General features: G+C 46.9%; 1 protein-coding gene across 4 annotated transcripts in view; it reads left to right on the top strand.

The window, feature by feature from the left end:
• Positions 1–16,454, top strand: part of MGLL (monoglyceride lipase) — a 169,669-nt gene extending 153,215 nt beyond the window's left edge. For all 4 annotated transcript variants that reach the window (XM_090285904.1, XM_090285902.1, XM_090285905.1 and 1 more), the window contains 2 exons: positions 10,998–11,213; positions 15,541–16,454. In XM_090285904.1, coding sequence (XP_090142030.1) covers positions 10,998–11,213; positions 15,541–15,666 — 342 coding nt within the window. In that variant the 3' untranslated portion in view covers positions 15,667–16,454. The remainder of the gene's footprint in view (positions 1–10,997; positions 11,214–15,540) is intronic.
• Positions 16,455–21,997: the final 5,543 nt, after the last annotated feature.

Genomic DNA, 21,997 nt, shown 5'->3' with positions numbered 1-21,997 from the left:
ATTTTTAGGTGTACAGTTCAGTGACATTAAGTATATTTACATTGTTGTGCAGCCCTCACCACCATCCATCTTCAGAACTTTTTCATCTTCCCAAAATGCAACTCTGTGCCCATTAAACATGGTCTTCCCACCACCCCTTCTCCAGCCTCTGACAACCACAATTTTGCTTTCTGTTTCTATGAATTTGACGATTCTAGGTACCTCATATAAGTATAATCATACAGTATTTGTTTTTTTTAAATCTTTAAGCATAGTGTCCTCTAAGATCATCCATGTTATAAGTTGCAGACACCATGATTCTTAACTCAGCCTGTGTTGCCCTTCTTTTCAAGGCTAAATAATATTCTATCGTAAAGCTAGAATACATTGTTTATCCATTCATCCTGTTGATGGACACCTGGGATGTTTCCACCTCTTGGCAATTATGAATAATGATTCTATGAACATGGGTGTGTAATATCTCTTCAAGACCCTGCTTTCAATTCTCTTGAGTTTATACACAGAAGTGGGATTGCCTGATCGTTTTGATTTGCATTTTCCTAATGATTACTGATATTGAGCATCTTTTCATTTGCTTATTGGCCATTCATATATCTTCATTGGAAAAATGTCTATCAAGTACTTTGTCTATTTTTTAATCGGGTTGTTTGATTTTTTTGTTATTGGGTTGTGGAAATTCTTTATATATTCTGGACATAAACTCCTTATAAGAGATATGATTTGTAAATATTTTCCCCATTATGCAGGTTGCTTTTTCACTCTGTTGACAGTATTCTTTGATGTGCAAAATGTTTTCATTTTGATATGATCCAATTTTTTTTTTCTTTTGTTGCTTAATTCAATGTCATTAAATGGATGCATTGTTTTGGCTGAATCTTTTTTTTTAAGATTTTTTATTTTATTTTTTTAGAGAGAGGGGCAGGGAGGGAAAAATAGAGGAAGAGGAACATCTATCGTTTGCCTCTCACACACCCCTAACAGGGAGCCTGGCCTGCAACCCAGACATGTACCCTGACCAGGAATCCAACCAGCAACCCTTTGGTGCACAGGCCAGTGCTCAATCCACTGAGCCACACCAGCCAGGGCAGAACCTTTTGGAAATAAGTTGCAGATACCATGATTCTTAACTCAGCCTGTGCTGCCCAGGAGGAAGAACCCAGAATAAGGACTTTCATACATATAACCTAATACCATTATCACACTTTGGAAAAGTAGCAATATATCCCTATCATTTTCTATCTAGCCAATATTTCTGATTTCCTTAGTTGTCAACACCTTTCAAGACTTGAGACCATACACTCTTACTGTTTGTGATCAGCAGTTATGAAAGTGGTCCTACAAGTAATTTTTTCTTTTATGTATCTCTTATTTTTTATTCAATCCGTGGGCCAGTCAAAAGGTAGCCGTGACTGGTGTAATTGGGTAGAGAACATGATGGTTGCCTTCCTCTTACCTCAGTGACCACTCAGGAGCTATGTCTGGATCAAGGGTTGCACTTCAGGAGCCTCCAACCTAAAGAAGCATGTGAGGTTGCTTTCTGCCTCACTTATGGTTGTGAAGACCCTTAGCCCCCCAGAAGGAGGCCCCAGCACCCTCTGGTAGGTATACACAAACTACCTGTACCCATGTGTCCAGGACTATGGATTACCAGGATATTCAGGAGTTCAAGCCTTAATAGCAAAAAGTAATTCTTGGGAAAAAATATTCGGTAAATCACATGTCCTTGATTACTAAGTGGCAATTCATATATGTGAATCCTCTTTATATCCAAAATGGAATTGCATCATCCTTATTTCTGATGATTCTTGTCTGGTATGGAAATTTCTGCCACCCAAGTTGGGTGCCTGCTCCAGCCATCATAGGGGGAACTCAGGCCTCCTGGTAAATGGGACTTGCTTTGCTCAAGTGAGCCAGGCAGACTTTCTGCCAAGTCAGGGAGGGCCCTATCTCCCTTTTGTCATCCTGCAGGCATCATGTAAAGTCAACAAACTTGAATGGAGATCCCACTTCAGGCAAGGCCCCAAGATGGAGGCGAGGACACCCAATAAGTCACTCTGTCTTCTGAGGTGAAAGTCAGAGGGGGAGAACGGCACATCAACAGTTCTGTTAAAGAGGACAAAGAGACAGAGAGCTTTGTGGGAAGAGCGAAAAAGCCTGAGTCTGGACCCAGTTCTCTAGCTCTGTCTCTTTGTGCTACAGTGTAACCTTCGAAACCACACTCAGTGTCACTGATCCTCAGTTCCCTTGGGGGCCTAGGGTGCTGCCTGGCACAGCATCAACCCTAGGTAGATAGGAGCTGTTGTTATCACAGCTGTTTTTAAATAAGTATCTGCGAAGCTACAGGAGCCCTGGGGAGACAGGCACCAGTTTCACTACTAGTGTCTGGGTACCTGTCATGGGAGGAAATTCTTGAAAGGAGACAGGGATTTTCGGGAAGACAGGAGTTAGGGGGTGGGAAAGGAGCATTCTGGACACTAGAAATGTCAGGGGCAGCCCCCAGTCTGTAGGACAAAAGCTGAACACGTGAAAGGAGCGGGAGCCCCGCAGGGATGGCACACAGTGTCCCTGGGGAAGGCGGGGGACTTCCTGGAGGAAGGAGCAGCTCAGCTAAATGTCATAAGAGAAGGGAAAGTCTACAAGCCAAGGCTGAGGGGGCAGCTATGCAAGGGGGAGGAGTATTGAGGAAGGAAGCAGAGGGGAGACCCATGTGGCCTTGCAAGTCACAGGAAGAGTCTGGACTTGGTCCTGCAGTGTGTGGAAAGCATAGCAGGGTCCCAGGGGCAGGGGTGTCTAGGGAGAATCTGAGTCCAGTGTGCAAGGACAGACCAGCTGTGGGGAGAATTGCTCAGATGCAAGAGGAGGGATCACATGAAGAGAAGAGCATGCACTGGCCATACCACAGGCAAGACTATTTCCAGTGTTCAGTATGTTTTGTATTTAGGCCAATTTCTATGCTAAATTATTATTTGCATTTAGAATATTCCACAAACCTGAAACTCATGAGAGTACAGTCCAGTGAGCCACAGGGAAACAATACCAAGCAGCTCCAAAGAGCTTACCTTTGGGGAATTTTACTTCCTCAAACCTAATTATTCTTTGGTGAGTGAACTAATAAGGGACCTTTTTTCTAAAGCCCATGGGTATCATTCCAATGTGAATAGCCCCTTTACCATCTGTTGACCAGTGAGCCTGATACAGAGGTTCCCAGCTGTCATCTGATCTGTGCCAGGCTCCCAGTGCCCAGAGGTGTTTGCTTCTTGGGCTTGGTTAGAGAAAGTTTGGCTCATTAATTCATTTGGCCAGTATTTATTGAGGGCCTCCTATGCCAGAACATAGCAAAAGCAGGACAGAGCCCTGCACCAGGGGCTGACACTGCAGTGGAGAGGCAGGTCCAAAAACACCTGCTTGAAGAATAAGTGCAGGACCAGAGAAGGGCTGCTAGCCACAAGAGCCTGGGAGTCAAGAAGGCCTTACTTAAGGTGTGAAGTCTGAGCTGAAGACCAAAAGAGGTGTAGATGTTGATTAATTTAAGAGCAAGGGGCTGGAAAAACTACTTCAGATGGGCAATGTAGGCCACTCTATATAGGAGAGGATTTTCTATCATCCAAGTCTTTCCACAGCAAATTGCCATTAAAAACAAAAGGAAGAAATGAGATTATCTCTGCAGACATGACTATTCATTGTAGGGTTCTCATGGGTCTCTAGATTTCACAGAAATTACTTGGGTAGAATTGTTGTACATTCTCTCCAAAATGTCAGAAGGCTATCTGATTTCCCTGTGATAAAAATAGATGGATTAAGAAAGATCCATCTAGCCCTGACTGGTGTGGCTCAGTGGATTGAGGGCCAGCCTGAGGATCAAAAGGTCACCGGTTTGACTCCCTGTCAGGGCACAGGCCTGGGTTGCGGGACCAGGTTTCCAGTCGGGGACCTGCAAGAGTCAACCAATTGATATTTCTCCTACACATTGGTGTTTCTCTCCCTCTCTTTCTCCCTCCCTTCCCCTCTCTCTAAAAGTTAAAATAAATAAAATCTTTAAAAAAAGAAAGAAAGAAAGATCCATCTATTGGATCAATGGAGGAAGGAGATGGGAATGCTGGGATGGGCTCCAAAGCTCAGGTAGAAGAGTGAGGCTTCCACAGGAGAAGGGAAGGGATTGGAGGGAAGAAGGGTCAGGAAAACCCAATTGCAGATACATGTAGATACCTGAAGGGAAACTGCAGGAGATTAGACCTGCTGGGCTACATTTCTCTGTGAAGTGGTAAACAATGTCATGTTAGGAGGGCACATGTCTGCCTGTGTCCAGAAGGGTGCCCCATCCCCTTCTGTGAAGGGTGGAAACCTGTGGGAACCACTAAGTCATTTCACGGTCTGTCAGGCCTAGATGTTTATGGTCCTCACCAGGAGCCCACCCCTTTCTTTTCTAAGGAGTGCCACCTCCACAGCTCCTGGCTGTCCTATGAGTCCACAGGACTCACCTTTACTTTCTCTTCTCCAGACAGGTAGCATGGCATACTGAGTGGTTAAGAATGCTGATTGTGGAGCCCAACTGCCTAGGTTCTTATTCTAGCTCCACTGCTTGCCTTGGGTGGATAACCTAGCCTCTCTGAGCCTCTCTTCTCATGTATAAAATAGGATAATAACAGTAGTCCTTACAATGAGTTCCCATGGAGATTCAGGGATCAAATATAAGTGCTTAACACAGCACCTGGAACAGAATTAAGGGCTTGATGTGTTCATTATTTTAAATATTATTTTAATTAAAAATGTAATTTTGCATTCCATCACAGAACAGATTTTTAAAAAAATAGATCAAGGGATTTGACTCTAGGGATGGTGCCTAGATTTTGCTCAACAAAGTTTAAGAAAACTCCCAGCTGTAGATTTACTTTGCTTTAGGGCAAAGTTTCTTTCCCACAGAGACAGTGTTCAAAATCAAAAGCCCTACTTGGCATGTTACTGCCTGGCAAGTTCAACCTTGCTGGGAGCTCTCAGAGCCCCCCCAAAACCGTGAAAGTACTAGAGGATCGCTAAAAACACACAGGAGGCCAGGAAATTATTCACGACCTGTGAAACTTAAACCCAAGAGGAACCTTTGAGGTCTCCTTGGTGGGAAAACTGAGGCCCAGAAGGAATAGGTTTTACCTAAGGTTATGTGGCTCAAGATCTCTGAGGCAGAGAAGCTTCCAATATAGAGTGGCTCTCCTCCTCTTGTTCCCAGAGTCGGATTCAGATGCACCTTACACATCAACCTCAACATGGGACCAGACCCTGGGCTTGGCACCGTATCTACATCATCTCATTGATTCCCCCTAGAGTCCTCTGAGGCATTTCCACTATCACTCCCATTTCATAAATTAGCAAACTGAGTCTATAAGAGAAGACCCTTGCCCAGATCATGGCTGGGAAATATTAGGGCTGAGTGCTCCTCACCCCTCTGGTCTCCTTCATATTATCAGTTGACACCCCCCTCAAAGAAAAAAAGACTTCAAATCCCAGCCAGTAGAGGCACCCCCAGAGGTCAGTCATCTGAGGCAAAGATGTGGTCACTTGGACCTGGACCCACAGCCTCCCCAGCTGACACGTTCTCAGTTAGCAGGGACAATTATAATAAGAAAAAGAAATGGTGGGACTTCTGCCCACGATAGAGGCGTAGACAGACATGCTGCGTCTCCCTCAACAACTAAGAAGGAATACAACTACCTCAAAACTAGAAACAACCAGAAGTTCCAGAAAATCGAACTGTATGGAACTCCAGCAAACAAAGATATAAAGAAGAAATACTCACCCAGACAGGTAGGAGGGGCGGAGTCGGGGGCAGAGAGGACACAGTGTGGTGGTGGCAGCAGCGGCGGCAGCAGCAGGCCAGCAGAAAGCACAGTCACACGTTTTAAAAAGTCAGGAGGGACACCTGGGGGACATTCTCAGCTCCTAACCAGACTGAGCAGCTCATGGTCCCAGCACTGGGGAAAATCAAGCCTCATTGCTTCTGACAGTGCAAACCAGTGGGGGTTGGAGTGGAGGCAGAAACTGTCATCTCTCAGCAGAGTCCGCTTGTTTAAAGGGACACCACAGTTCTAGAACATCCACAGACCCACCCATTCTGGGAACGACAGCCAGGGCAACAGCTAGAGGGGCTCCAGTCCCATACGGAAGTGGGAGAGGTGTCTGAAAAAGGGGGGAGGACTGAACAAGTGGCATTGTTCCCTCTCAGACCTCTCCCCCCACATACAGTGCCACAATGTGGTGAAACAGGTTGCCCTGTACTGATGAATCCCTAAGGCTCCGCCCCTTACAACATAACAGGAGCAACAGCTCTACCTAAGACACAGGCAAACAAACACAGGAGCCTATCGAGATGAAGAGAGAGAGAAGTATGGCCCGAAAGGGGGAATGGATCAAGGTTCCAGTGGGAGAACTAAGCGACGAGGAGATAGCCAACCTAACAGATGAGGAAGTAGCCAACCTAACAGACACAGAATTCCAAACACTGGTGATAGAGATGCTCACAGGCTTGACAGATATGCTTGAGTATGGCAAACGTGTAAGATAAGTGAAGGCTATGCTAAGTGAAATGAAGATGGTGAAGGGAAGAAAACTGGGGTTCAAATCAATGATTTGGAACATAAGGAAGAAAAAAATCAGTCAACCAGTGCAGAGTGAGGAGACAGGAATTGGAAAAAATGAGGAAAGGCTTGGGAACCTCTGAGACAACTTTAAATGTGCCAACATCCGAACAATAGGGTTGCCAGAAGGAGAAGAGGAAGAGCAAGAAATTGAAAACTTATGTTAAAAAATAATGAAGGAAAACTTCCCAAATTTGGCGAATAAAATAGACATACAAGTCCAGGAAGCATGAAGAGTCCCAGACAAGCTAGACCCAGAGGGGACCACACCAAGACACATCATGATTAAAATGCCAAAGATGAAAGATAAAGAGAGAATCCTAAAAGAAGCAAGAGAGAAGCGGAGAGTTGCCTACAAAGGGGTGTCTATAAGACTATCAGCTGATTTCTCAAAAGACACTTTGCAGGCAAGAAGGGACTGGCAAGAAGTATTCAATGTGATGAAAAGCTACCTACAACCAAGACTACTCTATCCAGCAAAGCTGTCATTTAGAATGGAAGGGCAAATGAAGTGCTTCCCAGACAAGGTAAAGCTAAAAGAGTTCATCATCATCAAGCCATTATTATATGAAATGTCAAAGGGACTTACTTAAGAAAAAGAAGATCAAAACTATGAACACTAAAATGACAACAAACTCACAACTATCAACAACTGAATCTAAAGAATTAAAACAAAATCCAACTAAGCAAACCAGAATAGAAACAGAATCATAGGTATGGGGATCATCTGGAGGGTTATCAGCTGGGAGGGGGAAGGGGGGTAATGGGGAAATGGTGCAGGGATTAAGAAGCATAATCAAAAAAAAAAAAAAAAAGAAGCATAATCAGTTGGTACAAAATAGACAGGGGGAAGTTAAGAATAATATATGTCACTGTTTCAATTCCCAGTCAGGGCACATAACTAGGTTGCGCGTCAGGTCCCCAGTTGGGGGCACGTGAGAGGCAACCACACAGTGAAGTTTCTCTCCCTCTCTTTTTCCTTTCCTCTCTCTCTATAAATAATAAATAAATAAATAAAATTGTAAAAAATAAAAATAAAAACAGAATAATATAGGGAAGGGTGAAGCCAAAGAACTTATATGCATGACCCATGGACATGAACTAAGGGGGGTGGGACTGCTGGAAGGAAGGGCGATCTGGTCAGAGGGGAGCAAAGGGGAAAAAATTGGAACTACTGTAACAACATAATCAATAAAAAAAAATTTTTTTTAAGAAAATGAAAAAAAATGGTGGGAAAGGGGTTGTGGAGGATGTTGCCAAAGACTGGGTCTTTGTTATATGTTTTTAAATTAAACATTTTGCTGTGATATAATAGTGATTCACATGTAGTTGTGAGAAATAATAAAGAGGAATCTCATGGACTCTTTATTTACCCAGTTCCCCTCAATGCTGCCATCTTACAAAACTATAGGACAACATTACAATGAGGAAACTGACATTGGTACAGTCAAACCACAGAACGACCTATCACTGCAAAGATCCCTCATGTTGCCCTTGTATAGCATACCTACTTCCTCCTACCACACCCCTGGCAACCACATTTTTGTTCTCCATTTCTCTCATTTTGTCATCTTCAGCTTTCAAGAAAGCAGAGACCACCATGATGGGGCCAGAATGGTTACTTGAGGGGAGGGTTTGGGCCCTCTGAGCCTCAGTTTCCCCATGAGGTATGGCCCTCCTTTTTGCTCCAAATCTCACTTTCCCTCTGTCCTTCACCTGCTGCCCCAGCTGTGGCTCACGCCAGGGGCCTGCCCTTTCCCCGACATATCTGCCAGCTCCTTCCCCAGGCCCAGAATCAGCCATTGTATAAAGAGGGACTACGTGATCAAGACATAGAAAATGAAGCCAAAAGCAGGAAGCTGCTTGAGCTGACAGAGCAATTAGACCCTGGAACAGACTCCCCAAGGGGCCTCATGTTGCCCAGATTTCTCAGGACAGCAGGGTAAAGTGGCAGGCCATTTCAGGAAGGTGGTGATCTAGTGGGCTCTGGCCCTGTGCACTCATAAGGACACATTGCAACCAGAGCCCAGTAGCAATGAATGGAGTGCTGTTAATAGGGCTGCCAGCCTGCAGAGACCCAGACCCCAACAATGGGGACTTAAATAGGAGAGCACCTTATTTCTCTGCAGAGTGACTTCTCAGTGTCACCAGCACCATTTGCTCCAACGTGTTTTGTTGCTCACTGTTTCTGGAGTGCAGCTCTCGTCCCTGTGGCCTCAACTGCCTCCCTACTCTGCTTGTGTTCTGGTAGGTGGGAGGAGGGAAATAAATAAGACAACCATTTGACAAAACAGTGCGTGGAGCACTATCGCTCACTTCTTATTGGCCAGAATGTGGTCACATGACCACACCTAATTTCAAGGGAGGCTGGGAAATGTAGTCTATATTTTGGATGCTTGTGTTCCAAAGGAAACATTCAGGGTTCTATAGGGGAGGATAGGAACTGGGCAATGAATAATAGGCAGGTTCCTCCTTTACAAAACAGGGATCATGAGAGCCAGTCCTCAGACAGGGTGCTTATGAAGGTTAATCAGGGTAAACACTTAGTACACACACATAGAAGCACTCAGAAATATTAGCTATCCTTATTTCTTTTCACTAAATGAGATCTTGCACATGATGCCCTAGCACTGTGCTGGGTACAAAGTATATGTTAAGTCAGTGGTGCTGCATTTAGCATTCCTCTCATTGTTAGTCTAAGTTCTTGACAGACTCCAAGCCCAGGCTCTCCTCCCAAACAGGGCTCCATGTAAACCCTGGACAAGCAACTGCTATAGCCATGCACTGCCTGTGCACTACTTCTGTCAGTCTCTTGTCCTCTCAGCCCCCAAACAAAATGGCCTGCCCCTGCAGGATTCACACCAGCTCAGCTGCAGGAAGTGGCTAAACCATCTCATCTGGCTTTCCACAAAGGTCTGATTTGCCTGCTCTGTCCCCAGCATCAGAGGAATCAAGGATGGCAGGGATGACCCAGAATAGCTTGTTGAGTTTTGGCATGAATCTGGAATTCTAGTCAGGGCCCGTAGGGGCAGTAACAGAAGAGGGGTGTAGCCCCTGCCCTTGCAGAATCAGATTGGAACACAGTGGACACTCTGGGAACCTCACACAGGGCAGCTAGAAGCACATTTCCTTCCAGCCATCCCTGTGTTCCTTGTCCCCATAGCCCCTCTGCTCCTTTACCCAGTACTGAAACCATGTGGCACTTCTGCAACCAGCTGATAATCCACTGGCAAAGATAAGGGAAATGAGATAAGGGATGGTTGAGGCTTCACACACACCCATATGGGCCTGAGAGACTTCTCACCTAGATTTTGTAGAGGCCGTGCCCCATCTTGGACCACAGTAGGCAGACAACTCACTGTTGTCTTAGAGGCAGGAGGAGTGAAGCCAGAGAGAACAAGGACAAGCTATAAGGGTATACCCATGAAGAATTGGGTTGTATTCTGAGCCATAAGCATGAATAGTGTCAGAGTTAGGTCCTGAGCAATTTGATGACTAAGGAGGAAGGACCTAGCCTCTGGGAATATCCCCTAGACAAGCAGCAGGCATCCCTGTCAGAGTGACAAACAGCCTTATTCAGCCCAGAAGACATGGAGGCTAGAGCCCACCATAGCCCAGATCTGCCCTGGACTTTGCTCTTCTGGAAGCCTGTGTGGTGGTGCCTTGCCAAAGTGCTTCTCAAACCAGCCCCATGCCTTCCACCATGTCTCCCATTGCCCCTGCATTTTGCATATGCCCCTCATCTACTTCTACTAGGTGGACACTAAGTAAGGGCAAACACACTTAGAGAAAGAAAAATCCAGATGACTAACACCAAAATATCTTAGTGAAATAATCTGTAAACAATACAATGCTGCCTATATAAAAATATAGAAATTAATACTTGAAACTGTCTACGGGTACATGTATGAATGTGGAATGCATAGAACAAAGCCTGTGAAGAGAGGCATCAATAGTGCAGGTCTGGGTCATGGAAGGGCTGGCCATACGGCTGACTCTTGGCACCTGTGCCCCAAACAGGCTGACTGAATGGAATCAGCTCTTCAGGCCAAGCAGAAGGAAAAGCTAAAAGCCCTAGCTGGATAGGGCTCAGTTGGTTGGAGTGTCATCCATACACCAAAAAAAGAGAAAAGGTTGCAGGTTCAATCCCCAGTCAGGTTCGATTCCCTGTTGGGGCACATACAGGAGGCAACCAATCAATGCTTTCTGTCTGTCTATCTGTCTGTCTGTCTGTCTCTCTCTCCTTCCTTCTCTCTCTAAAATCAATAAACATATCCTTGGGTGAGGATTTAAAAAAAGAAGGAACAGCTGTAGAAAATAGAAAAGTCTCCCACCCATGAATTGACAGAACCCTCTCTCTTTTTCCTTCAGGTCGACCTTTATAACACAGACCCCCTTATCTGCCGAGCAGGACTGAAAGTGTGCTTTGGCATCCAGCTGCTCAATGCTGTCTCAAGGGTAGAACGGGCCCTCCCCAAGCTGACCTTGCCCTTCCTGCTGCTCCAGGGCTCTGCTGACCGCCTATGCGACAGCAAAGGGGCCTACTTGCTCATGGAGTCCGCCAAAAGTCAAGACAAGACACTCAAGGTGAGCACCTAATCCCTTCACTTCCCCAAGGTGGGGAAGGTGGTGTTCCTTTGGGCACATCTGCCTAGGCTCCCCAAGGCCACCCCCAGTAGAAGCATCTTGAAATGAAGACAGCCTTGCTCCACTGGGAAATAAGTACCAGAAATACAAGGCAGTTATTAATTCTAAACAAGAACACAAACCATTAGCCAATTGTTCATATGAACAAGCTTGAAAGGGATAAAGAGAGAGCATTCAGAGATGTCCTGGTCAAGAAAAAACCTACAACAGGGCACAGAGCAAAGAAAGGTCTCCAAGAGTGTGTTTCCTACTTTTCCATGTCCAAGGTCCAAAGGCGTGAGGCAACCTGGTCTCCCTGCAGGTTGGTTTGCTGCAGCAGCTTGGGACCAGCCACCACTGACAAAAGCTATGGGTGTACCAGTACATTAGGACATGGCAGAGTCTGGTCTGCAAGTGAATCTGCAACAGGGGATGGGACCTGTGTCTTAACCACATGGCCTGTCAGACATACAGACTGCAATGAACTAATCAGAGGGCCTTTAGAGATAAAAAATGTGATTTGGGGGTCCCAACATTTCTGTTTTTGTTTGGCTTAATGATTGGGAAGAGCTCCAGCTGGGGGAATGGGAGGAGGAGAAGTACCTACTGTGTACCTATCAAGTGTCAGTTAACTCTGAAGGCAGCTATTTGCTGTCAACTGGGAAGACCACAGCCCCAGTGTAAGAATGAATGGATGTGTCCCCAAGCTATGCCCCTACTGCCTATGCAGTGGACACATGGAGGCACTGAGTCCAGGGCCATTTCCTGCTAAATTACACAGAGAGCATGCAACTCATTACAGATACTACACTTAGTGAACGGTAGGGTCAGGATTCAAACTCATAGCCTCTGACGTGTGCACTGACCCTCTCCATTCTGTACTGTACTGACAGAGACTCTCATGTCTTTGCAAATTGTCAACTGCTCCCCTCACACCATTACACATTGCAGACCCTGGCCCACACCAACTACCAGATATAGACTCCTGGATGAACAGAAAGAAGGAGAAAAAGGAAGACTGGCCCTTATAATGCTAGAAAGTATAAATGCCATGAGCACTTTGCAGTTCAGGTAAAGGCACCTCACAGATCATTCCCTTTGCCAAAATGGAACCCTGGTGACCCTACAAAAGGAGGCCCTGCAGAGCACTCATTTGTTCATTCACTCTCTATTCATTCATTTATTTGATCCAAGTGTTGACTGGGCATTGACTTTGTGCCAAGCCCAGAGAACAAGACAGGCAAAGTCTCAACCCTCCCAAGCAGTCTGTCCTAGCAGATGAGCAACAAACAAAAAGCCAGACAGGATGATGATGATGAAGAGTGTTAGTATCCTAAAGGAAATTAAGCAAGAGATGGGGACAGGGGGACCTAGATAAGAGGTGAAGCACCTACTTCAGATGGACAGGCAGGCCTAAGGTGGAAGAACATTACAGACCAAGGGAAGGGCAACTGCAAAGACCTGAATTGCAAAAATATCGGTGTACACAACCAGGAGACCAGTGTGGTGGAAGTGTGCTGAACAGGGTGAGGGGTAGTATGTGACAGAGGAGGGACCTGGCTGCAGAGGAAGAGTCTGGGATTTTTCTCTTAGTGCAATGAAAAAGCCACCAGAGCATTCTGAGCTGGAGAGCAACATGCTCTGGATCCAGTTCTCAAAGCATCTCTCAGCTGCCATGTGGAGACAAGAATGGAGACAAAGACACCAGATGGGAAAATGGTGGTGTCACCCAGGCCAAGAGGATGGGCTTGGCATAAGGTAGTGGCAGTAAAGGCTGGGGACAGCCTGGCCGGACCTGGAGAGAGCATGACTATAGTGACCAAGTGATTAAGAATGAATGCTGAGGAGACTTCCAGCCAAGATGGAGGCCTAGACTGACACGCTTCATCTCCCTCCACAACTAAGAAGGAATACAACTACCACAAAACCAGAAATAACCAGAAGTTCCAGAAAATAAGTGGAAGTCCAACGTATGAAGTTATAAAGAAGTGGTGCTCATCCAGACAGGTAGGAGGGACAAATCTGGGGAGGAGAGTTCAAGCTGTGCTGTCCGTGGCAGCAGCAGCGACGGAGGCAGGACAGCAGTAGCACAGGCACCTGTATTTAGAAGGAGGCGAGAATCACCTGGGGAGTACCCCCAGCTGCAGACCAGACCCGTCAGCTTGCAATTCCAAAGCCGGGGAAGGCAGACCTCCATTGCCTTGGACTGTGAGGCCCGGAGGGGGTGGGGACAGAGGAGGAGGCTCCTGGTCTCTCAGAGGAGAGTGAATGGCAGGAATCCATCTTGGACCCCCACCCCTGCAGAAAATGCCAGAACGTGGTGAGACGGGTTGCCCGGTTGTGACAAGTGCATGGGGCTCCGCCCACTATAGCATAGGAGGTGTGACAGCCTTGCCCAGGAAGCAAAGGTAAACACAAAATGGTCAGGATGGCACAGATCATGATAGAGATCCCAGTGATGCAGCTAACCAGACAGCAAATATCTAATCTAACGGCTCAGCAGATAGGAAATCTTTCTGAAGCTCAGTTCAGAGCTTTGGTTATAAAAATGCTTACAGACCTAACAGCAGATCTTAAATAAGACGGGGAAGGAATGAAGGCTTGTCCTGCTGAAATGAATGAAAACACATAAGAAACTGGTGGCGAGGGAAAAGAAACCAGGAATCAAATCAACAAGTCGGAACACAGGGAAGGAACAGTCAACCAGTGCAGAAAAAGTAAATGAGAAGTGACGAAAATGAGGAGAGGCTCAGAAACTTATTGGACAGCTATAAGCAGGCCAACATCCGAATCACAGGGCTGCCAGAAGGTGAAGAAGAAGAACTAGAAGTTGAAAAATTACGTGAAAAAATAATGAAGCAGAACTTCCCAAACTTGGGGAAGGAAATAGACTTACAGGTCCAGGAAGCACAGAGAGTTCCAAAAAAACTGGACCCAGGGAGAACCACACCAAGACACATTATAATCAAAATGTCAAAAATTAAGGATAAAAAGAGAATCTTAAATGCAACAACAGAGAAGAAGAGATTTACGTACAAAGAGAACCCAATAAGACTATCAGTTGATTTCTCAAAAGAAACTCTGCAGGCAAGAAGGGACTGGCAAGAAATATTCAAAGTAATGAAAAGCAAAAACCTACAACCATGATTACTCTATCCAGCAAAGCTGTCATTCAGAATAGAAGGGCAGAGAAAGTGCTTTCAGGACAAAGTAAAACAGAAGGAGTTCATCAGATCCAAACCACTGCTATATGAAATGTTAAAGGGACTTGTTTAGGAGAAGGAAGATCAAAACTATGAACATTAAAATGAAAACTGTATCACAACAACCAACAACAGAAGCTAGGGTACCGAAACAAAGGCAGACTAAGTAGGCAAAAGAGTGGGAAAAGAATTATAGGTATGGGGAACATTTTGTGGGGAGGTCAGCGGGGATGGGGAATGGGGAAAAGGGAGGGAGATGGTACAGGAATTAAGAAGCATAGTAGGAGGGAGTGGAGTAGATAGGAAGATGTTGAGAAGAACTATATGCACAACCAATGGGCATGGGCTAAGCGGGGGGACAACTGGAGGGAGGGAGGGTCATTGGATGGAGGGGAACAAAGGGAAAAGAAATTGCGACAACTGTACTAGCATAAACAATAAAGCATAGTTAAAAAAAAAAAAAATGAATGCTGAGCTCAGGCCTGCACCAGTGAGGAGACTGTGACCCCTACCCTGAGGTGGGTGACACAAAGAGTTCTATTTTGAGATATGTATTAGAGAGTCTGTTGGAAATTTGGGGAAAGAATTGAAAGAAACCACAAGAGGAAAGTATTTCTAGAAGGTTAACAGCTTTCTAATGATGTTGGGAAGACAAATAATATGAGAGCAAATGGTCCCTGGCTACGGCGAATGAAGGTCATTGGAGCTCCTGCCAAGAACAGTTGCTGTGGGTTGGTGGAAGTAAAAATAGACTGGGACCAGCTGACACCCAAGTGGAAGACAAGTAAGTGAAGATAGGAAATGGAAATCATGGTTTTGAGATGGAGGCACAGCCCAGGCCCATAGCTGGAGAGAGAAGCAGAGTAAAGGGAAGGTATGTGTTGATTTAAGAAAAGAAGCACTAGAACATGTTGGGACATTTTAATTTATTTGAACCATCATGTGATCAAAAGGCATTCGTACCATAATGACAGGAGTCCTGGGGACACAGGGAGAGTCTGGAGGACTCTGGCTGCTGCCCATGGCCTCCCTCCCTGCACCTGTAGCTTCCTATAGCCTTGATTTCCTCTCTCTCCTAATTCCAGATTTACGAAGGTGCCTACCACGTTCTCCACAAAGAGCTTCCTGAAGTAACCAACTCTGTGTTCCATGAAATAAACATGTGGGTCTCTCAAAGGACAGCGGCGGCGAGAACAGGATCCCCACCCTGAGTGCACTGTCCAAACAGGCAGTCCCACAGTTGGGAAAGTGGGCAGAGGAAAGGCCGAAGCTGACCTCTCAGATGTGGCTTGCAAAAAAACAATAATAATAATCACAAATTGGAAGAATCCCTAGCATAATTTACTAAAGAAAAAAAAGACATTCTTGTCATATGTTTGGTTATCCATCCCTGGATCTACCTTAAGTGGTAGATACTTTATGGAAAAACAGGGAAGGGTCACAGGCAGTTTTCCTGAGATGGAATGTGTTGGAATGTCCTTAAAACACAGCAGAGCCTCTGCTCTGTCTCTCCTAGCTCCCAGGAATTCCTGGTGTTCTGGGACACCTGACTGCAATAATTGGAGGAATTCCCCCTCCTGCCCACCCCTCCAGTCCCCCAACCCCTCCACTCCCACTTGTCTCAGTCTGGCCTTTCTCTGGCTGTGGTGTGATGAGGTAATTGGTGTCAGCTTCCCAGGGAAGACTCACATGCCCTCTCTGAGACCCAGAAAATGCCTGGAACTTCCTCAGAATGCATATTCCTCCACCCCCAACCCCAACCCTTGTCAACTCCTTGTAAGTGGGTATTGGGCTTTAAGGTGGCATGAAACTTAGCCCAGAGAGATAAATTGGCATGAGACCCTACTCCTCCTTCCTCCCCTTCAGGGAGCCTTTGGCTGCCCACTGAAAGCTGTGTATTCAGGGGCTGCCTTTCTTTCCATGACTCATTTTTACCTGACACTATGAGAGGATGATTATATTGAAGAGGGAATGTCTAATATATAATGTGTATTCTAAAGCAGAGACTATTTTGGTAAGTGGGTGAGTGGGTGGTGGGACCAAGGGGGCTTGGAGACACAAGAGTCTAACCCTTCCATACAGGAGTGGGGAGATCTGGCCTGGGGCCTCTGTGCTAAAAGCATCGAGACACAGCCCCCAGAGGCAGGCCCCTGAGCACCAGCAGTAGCAGTGGCAGGTTTTTCCCTGGTCCTCCTCTGTCTGGGCCCACAGCTGTCCCGGGAGCTCAGTGCTGGCAGCACAGCTACCTCTGGTGGCGGGAGAAGGGAGTCCCAACTCAGTGACCCCGCAGCTGGGTGGGCAGGTGAGGCTAACTTGATAGGGCTAACCTTTCCTTGCTGAGGCCCCACAGTGCATGACCAGCCTTTCTCAGGTGCCAACTCCACCTGAGGCCCTCAGTTAGCTAGCAATAAACAAGGATCGCTAACCACTGTGGGAATATCTTCACCCTCAATCAGACTTGCTGTAACCTCAGGAGGCTCCTTAGTGTAACTATGACCACCTGGTCGGGGGGGAAGCCACTGGGGAGCAGTTGCTTAGTGCTGAACCCCGTGGGATGTGCAGGCAGGAGTCCCAGGCTACAGAAGAGGCAGCAGATGCCCTGCTGGGGCGTCTGACTCTAGGAGTTGGGTCTCCCACCCCTCTTCCTCTAGAAGAACTGCTGCCCTGTTCTAGGGCTTTTTCTAGTCCTTGGAGAGAGGACCCACCTCTGCGCTCCCTCCAGGGACCTGCCTACACCATGGCAGAACTAGGATTGGTCCCCTTCCAACAGGCAGTTCAATCACGCTTGTTTGCCCAGGGCCTGGGTTTGTGTTCTCATGCCCCTGCCCCTCAGGAGAGACAAAGTACCCAGGCAGCCATCCCTAAGGGGCAGGGCCCCAAGTGCCCCACAGAGAGTCACTTCCATTGCCCCATCTTATTTCTCTGGCTTCTCTTTGAGGAAGAAAAATGTAAGAAATGCGCTGAGAGACAAGGTGGGCAGCTGGGCAGCCATGTGAATGTTTGTGCTCCTCAGCTGGAGAAGAGCAGAAACTACACTGCAAACTCCCAACCCACAAGACCCCCGTGAGCCCAGACCTGGAATTCTTGCCAGAGCTGTGATAGCTCATGTCACACGAAGTCCCCACACCTCCCACTCACCCTATCCCTGTCCTACCTCTCCCATAAGCAGGTGACTGCAATACCATTTCCCAAATTAAATATCAGGCACACGGTTTGACTGGGAATCTTTTAAATGCATGAATTTATTTATATGAAAGTTCTTATTCTGTTACATTGCATACTTGGCCACTCTGCATACCAGAAAACTAACCACTTCCTCCACAGTGCCACATGGATACCTGACGTCTAGAGACAAATTCAGTCGCATTTACACTTGTGGTTAAAGGCTCGCCTATATTAAAAAGAAAAAAGTTTTTTTTAATGAATGAGGAGTGAGCACAGGAGCCAGACATCAGCTGTGTCTGGAATCTCACGTGAGGTACTCCAGAAAAACTGTGAATGAACAATTGTGTTCATTCTCAACATTGAAAGCTTTGCACTGACATTTGGAGCTTCAAAGTGGTGCCATGGCAGCAGGGCAGAGGAGCTGGGTTTGGAAGGGACGCTAGGTCTCACACACAGCCTGGCCTTGAAGAGGTGCGAGGAGGGGAAAGGCTGGCCAGGGAGGAGACCCCAGAGACTCAGCCAATCCAAACCCACCTGGAGGGATGGGCACATCAGGGCACTAAACCCAAGTGCTGATGTGAACACACTTCTCCCTATAACCCAGAGGTCATGCTGGTCCATACAGAAATGGGTTTCATGCCTGAAAATCTTTCTAGGCAAAGATGTCACTTGCAGCCAGTGTGGGGGGTACCACTCCCAAAGGACCCCATTCCCTTGCAGGGAATGGGCAGCCTCCCTTCCACCCAGCAGAGACCCCAGCTTCCCCCAGTTTCGGGGGGCACAGGGGCTCATGGCAAGAGCACAAAAAGGTGGTCTGGACACCCACCTGGCTCTGCTCAGCACCCTGTGGCAAGGCTCTGAGCTACCTTTTCTATCTCTCACCATTGCTAACATAAACCCATTAGGATCACAAGATTTTCTAAGCAATTCACCTGTTTGCTATTGTCACTGCAACTCAATATACACCTACATGTATGCTGTTATAGGGGAAATGTGTATCAGTTGAGAACTATTAAAGGAACCAATACGCCACAGCTAATCCTAATAAACCAGATGTTTTTGAATGGTGTCATCTGTCTGTCTGCCTGATCCAAGACTACATCAGGCCCTACAGAGAGAGCAGCATTAACAGCCTGTGCTGAGCCAGTCATCTGATACAAACCCATGTTTGTGGACTTTCCATCCTACACACTCAGGAACTTCTGCCCCAGCAGCAGATTGTGCATGCATTCTGTTACATTGCATACTTGGCCACTCTGCATACCAGAAAACTAACCACTTCCTCCACAGTGCCACATGGATACCTGACGTCTAGAAACAAGCTCTGATCTCTACCACCACACTGACTCCATCTGGGCCTCATTCATCTCAGTACAGGGTACTCCAACCTTCCTACTGCTCAGGCCAAAGCGCTGGACAGCGTCCTCCACTCTCTTGGTCCCATATTTGCACTTGGCCCAGCAGTAAATCCTGTCACCTCTGCTTCTACTTCCCTCTGGCCCCATAGCTGGCCACCCTGCCTTTGCCCTTTCTCCCACGTCCACTGCCACATTATTCATGAAGCCTTTCCCAACCACCCTGTCTAAAGTCACCCCACCACTCCAGGAACTGCCCTGCCTTCTCCTCCTCCAGCAAGCTGATTACGTACCACATGTTCTGCTTGTCTTCTCAGTAGCTCTCTGCTCCCCCCCACCCCCCACTGGAATGAGCTGCAGGAGTGTGTGTGTCCTTGCATTAGCTCTCTGTCTGATTTCCAGGGGATTCCTAATAAAATGCCTGACCAGTGAGTGTGGGAGGGAAGGTGGGAGGGAGGGAAAAAGTGAGTGAATAAGAAAAGGGGTATGGGGGAGGGAAGAAGGGGGGAAGGAGAAAGGGACAAATGCCATCTCTGGGACAGGAACTGAGCTTGGCACTGGGGCCAATCTCAAGCATGTACAATCTATGCAATCAGCTACTCGGGGGCCCACAATAGAAGGGCCCCATATTTTGTTTATTGCTCTGCTATTGCTGTCTTAAAATTCTCAATCATTTCTGGACAAAGTCCCCACATATTTGTTCTCCACTGGGTTCTACACACATGGAGCAGGTCCTGTGGGCATGGCTGGAGCTCGCCCTGCCCTCTGTACAGAGGCCCCTCCAATGGTTGTAGACCTGAAACAGAGAGTCTGATCCCCCCAGGTCCTCCCTTTCTACTTACACCTAACCAAATTCTACCCTGTGCCTGAGTCAGATGTCGCCTCCCTGCCTCATGTGAGCATTTGGAACTATCAAAAGCTCCCACCTGAGCACCCGTGATGTGTCTGCAGGGCACTATACCTGCCCCCACAGAATGAAGACAGAGTGACACAAACCTGTCACTCCAGCACCTAAGAGCGGAGGGTCCAGAAATGAGACCGAGCACACAGTGGGGCCAGCCCAGCAGGCTAGCATGTTCTCCAGAGGCGGCCCTGTGGGGCAGCAGGGAGATAAGTGGGAGTGGGGAGCTCAAGCGGGCTCAAGGCAAGACTTGGGGGTGGAGGTTGGTCCCAGAACTGGGACTTCCAGGATGGGTGGAGGAAACCTAGGTTACCCCCAGCAGCACCCAAACAAGGATAGTATGGTGAAAGGAACCCATGGGGCAGATATGTTACTGGAAGCTTGGTTCTTCTCACTGATGCAGTAAAGAATTACAGATCAGTGAGAGGAAAGTGGATAAGTAAGAGTTTTATTAATATACAGTATTCTCTCACTCCGGGTATTACGTTCTAGGACACACACACACACACCCGACGCCCACCATAGGTGAAAATCCGCGAAATAGGAACGTTACATTTTAGTATTTATATATATTTTAAGGCTTTATAAACTCTTCCCACACACTTATAAACCAATCCCAGTCTCTGATTAACCTTTCCCACTCCCTTAACATTTCCCACACTTTTATAAACACTACTTATGTTCTTAAAAATATTCTATACTCTTAAACCTATGTAACTTTAACAACATATGTATACAGTACTGCAAAATCCTGCGACATAGCCAAAAGTCTGCTATAAATAATTAAATATACTATTTTTAAAAATCCCGCGATAAGTGAACCACGATATAGAGAGGGACTACTGTATTCTCTCAGGTCTGCTGAGGGTGGGTGAAAAGGGCTTAGCATAGAAGAAGCAACAAGAGAGCCTAGGCTGGGCTGCCTTAGCTCGCTGGGAAGTTAGAGAAAAGGGGCCTTAGGGACAGGTTCAGGGGATAAGCCTGCCAGCTGCCTGTTGTCTTGTGAAGAAAGAATTAGGGGAAGAAGGGGGATAAAGAAAAGGGAATGGCTTCAGCTGCTACCCAGAGAGAGAGCACATGCACGCAAACTGGGTCCTTTGTCTTGAGTTTTTTAATCTCTATTTTCAGGCAGAAATCTTAGGGGAGGTCTCTCAGGGGAGGGTTTCAGCAGAATATTCATCAGTTTCTCCAGGTGTGCCCTTTCAGGTTCCTGGTCTCCTTTGATTGGTCAGCGGCCGGGGGTCTTTAGGCTTTGCAGTTGGTTCTTGCTTTGCCCACCTGGTTTTGCTGCTTTTCTGGGTCTGGAGCTGAAACACAACTGAGGCCTAAATGTTAACTCTAGGGATGTAACCTCTTATATCTGGCTGAAAATTGCTCGACCATTGTGTTCAGCTAGCTCAGTTTCCCTGTTCCACTTGCCAAGGAATTTTCTTAGCTTCTAACTATCTGTCTCAGGTCACAAGGGGAGCCATAGCTGGAGGGCATGTCACTGGAACACGGAGAGCACTGCCCTGTGCGGGGGCAGCACTTGTCAGGCTGGGGCTTCAGATAGGGGACACAGCCATGACCAAGATGGAGGCTGGAAGGGAGGAGGCAGCCCACTTCCTTCTCTTTCCATCTTTCACTCTCCTGAACCTGCAGTCTGGAGCATGAGGTTTCCAACCCACAGCCCAAAATGGCTGCCCAGCTCTTGCCACTGGATTCTTGTTCCAGCCAAACAGAGAGGAAGAAAGGAAAGGGGCAGGCATGAGTATACCTTTCAAGGAATAAAGCACAAAGCACACACATCTTGGCCAAACTGTGCCAAAAAACTCATCTCCATTGTGTTCAAGCTTTACCTATTGCCCTGCTCAGGATAAGGGTGGCTCCTTGAAGTGGGATTCATTTGATTCCTTATTGTTAGAATGTACTGGGACTTGGAGAACTTAAGCCACTGCCTATGCTGAAACAAAGAGGGTTATGCCCCCATTCCCCCTTCCCCTCCCCCTTGAGTATTTCCCAGAAACAAGGACCATAAATCTGGCAGCCATCCCTAATCAGGGGACATTGTTGTTTCGCAAACACCTATACCCTGGACATCTGCAGGATGACTCACGCCCCTTAGGGATCTACTCCACACCC

Source organism: Furipterus horrens, unplaced genomic scaffold (assembly GCF_987537825.1).
Source record: "Furipterus horrens unplaced genomic scaffold, mFurHor1.1.pri manual_scaffold_8, whole genome shotgun sequence".
Lineage (NCBI taxonomy): Eukaryota > Metazoa > Chordata > Mammalia > Chiroptera > Furipteridae > Furipterus > Furipterus horrens.
The sequence above is the reverse complement of the archived record's forward strand: the minus strand, read 5'-3'. Positions and strand labels throughout refer to the sequence as shown.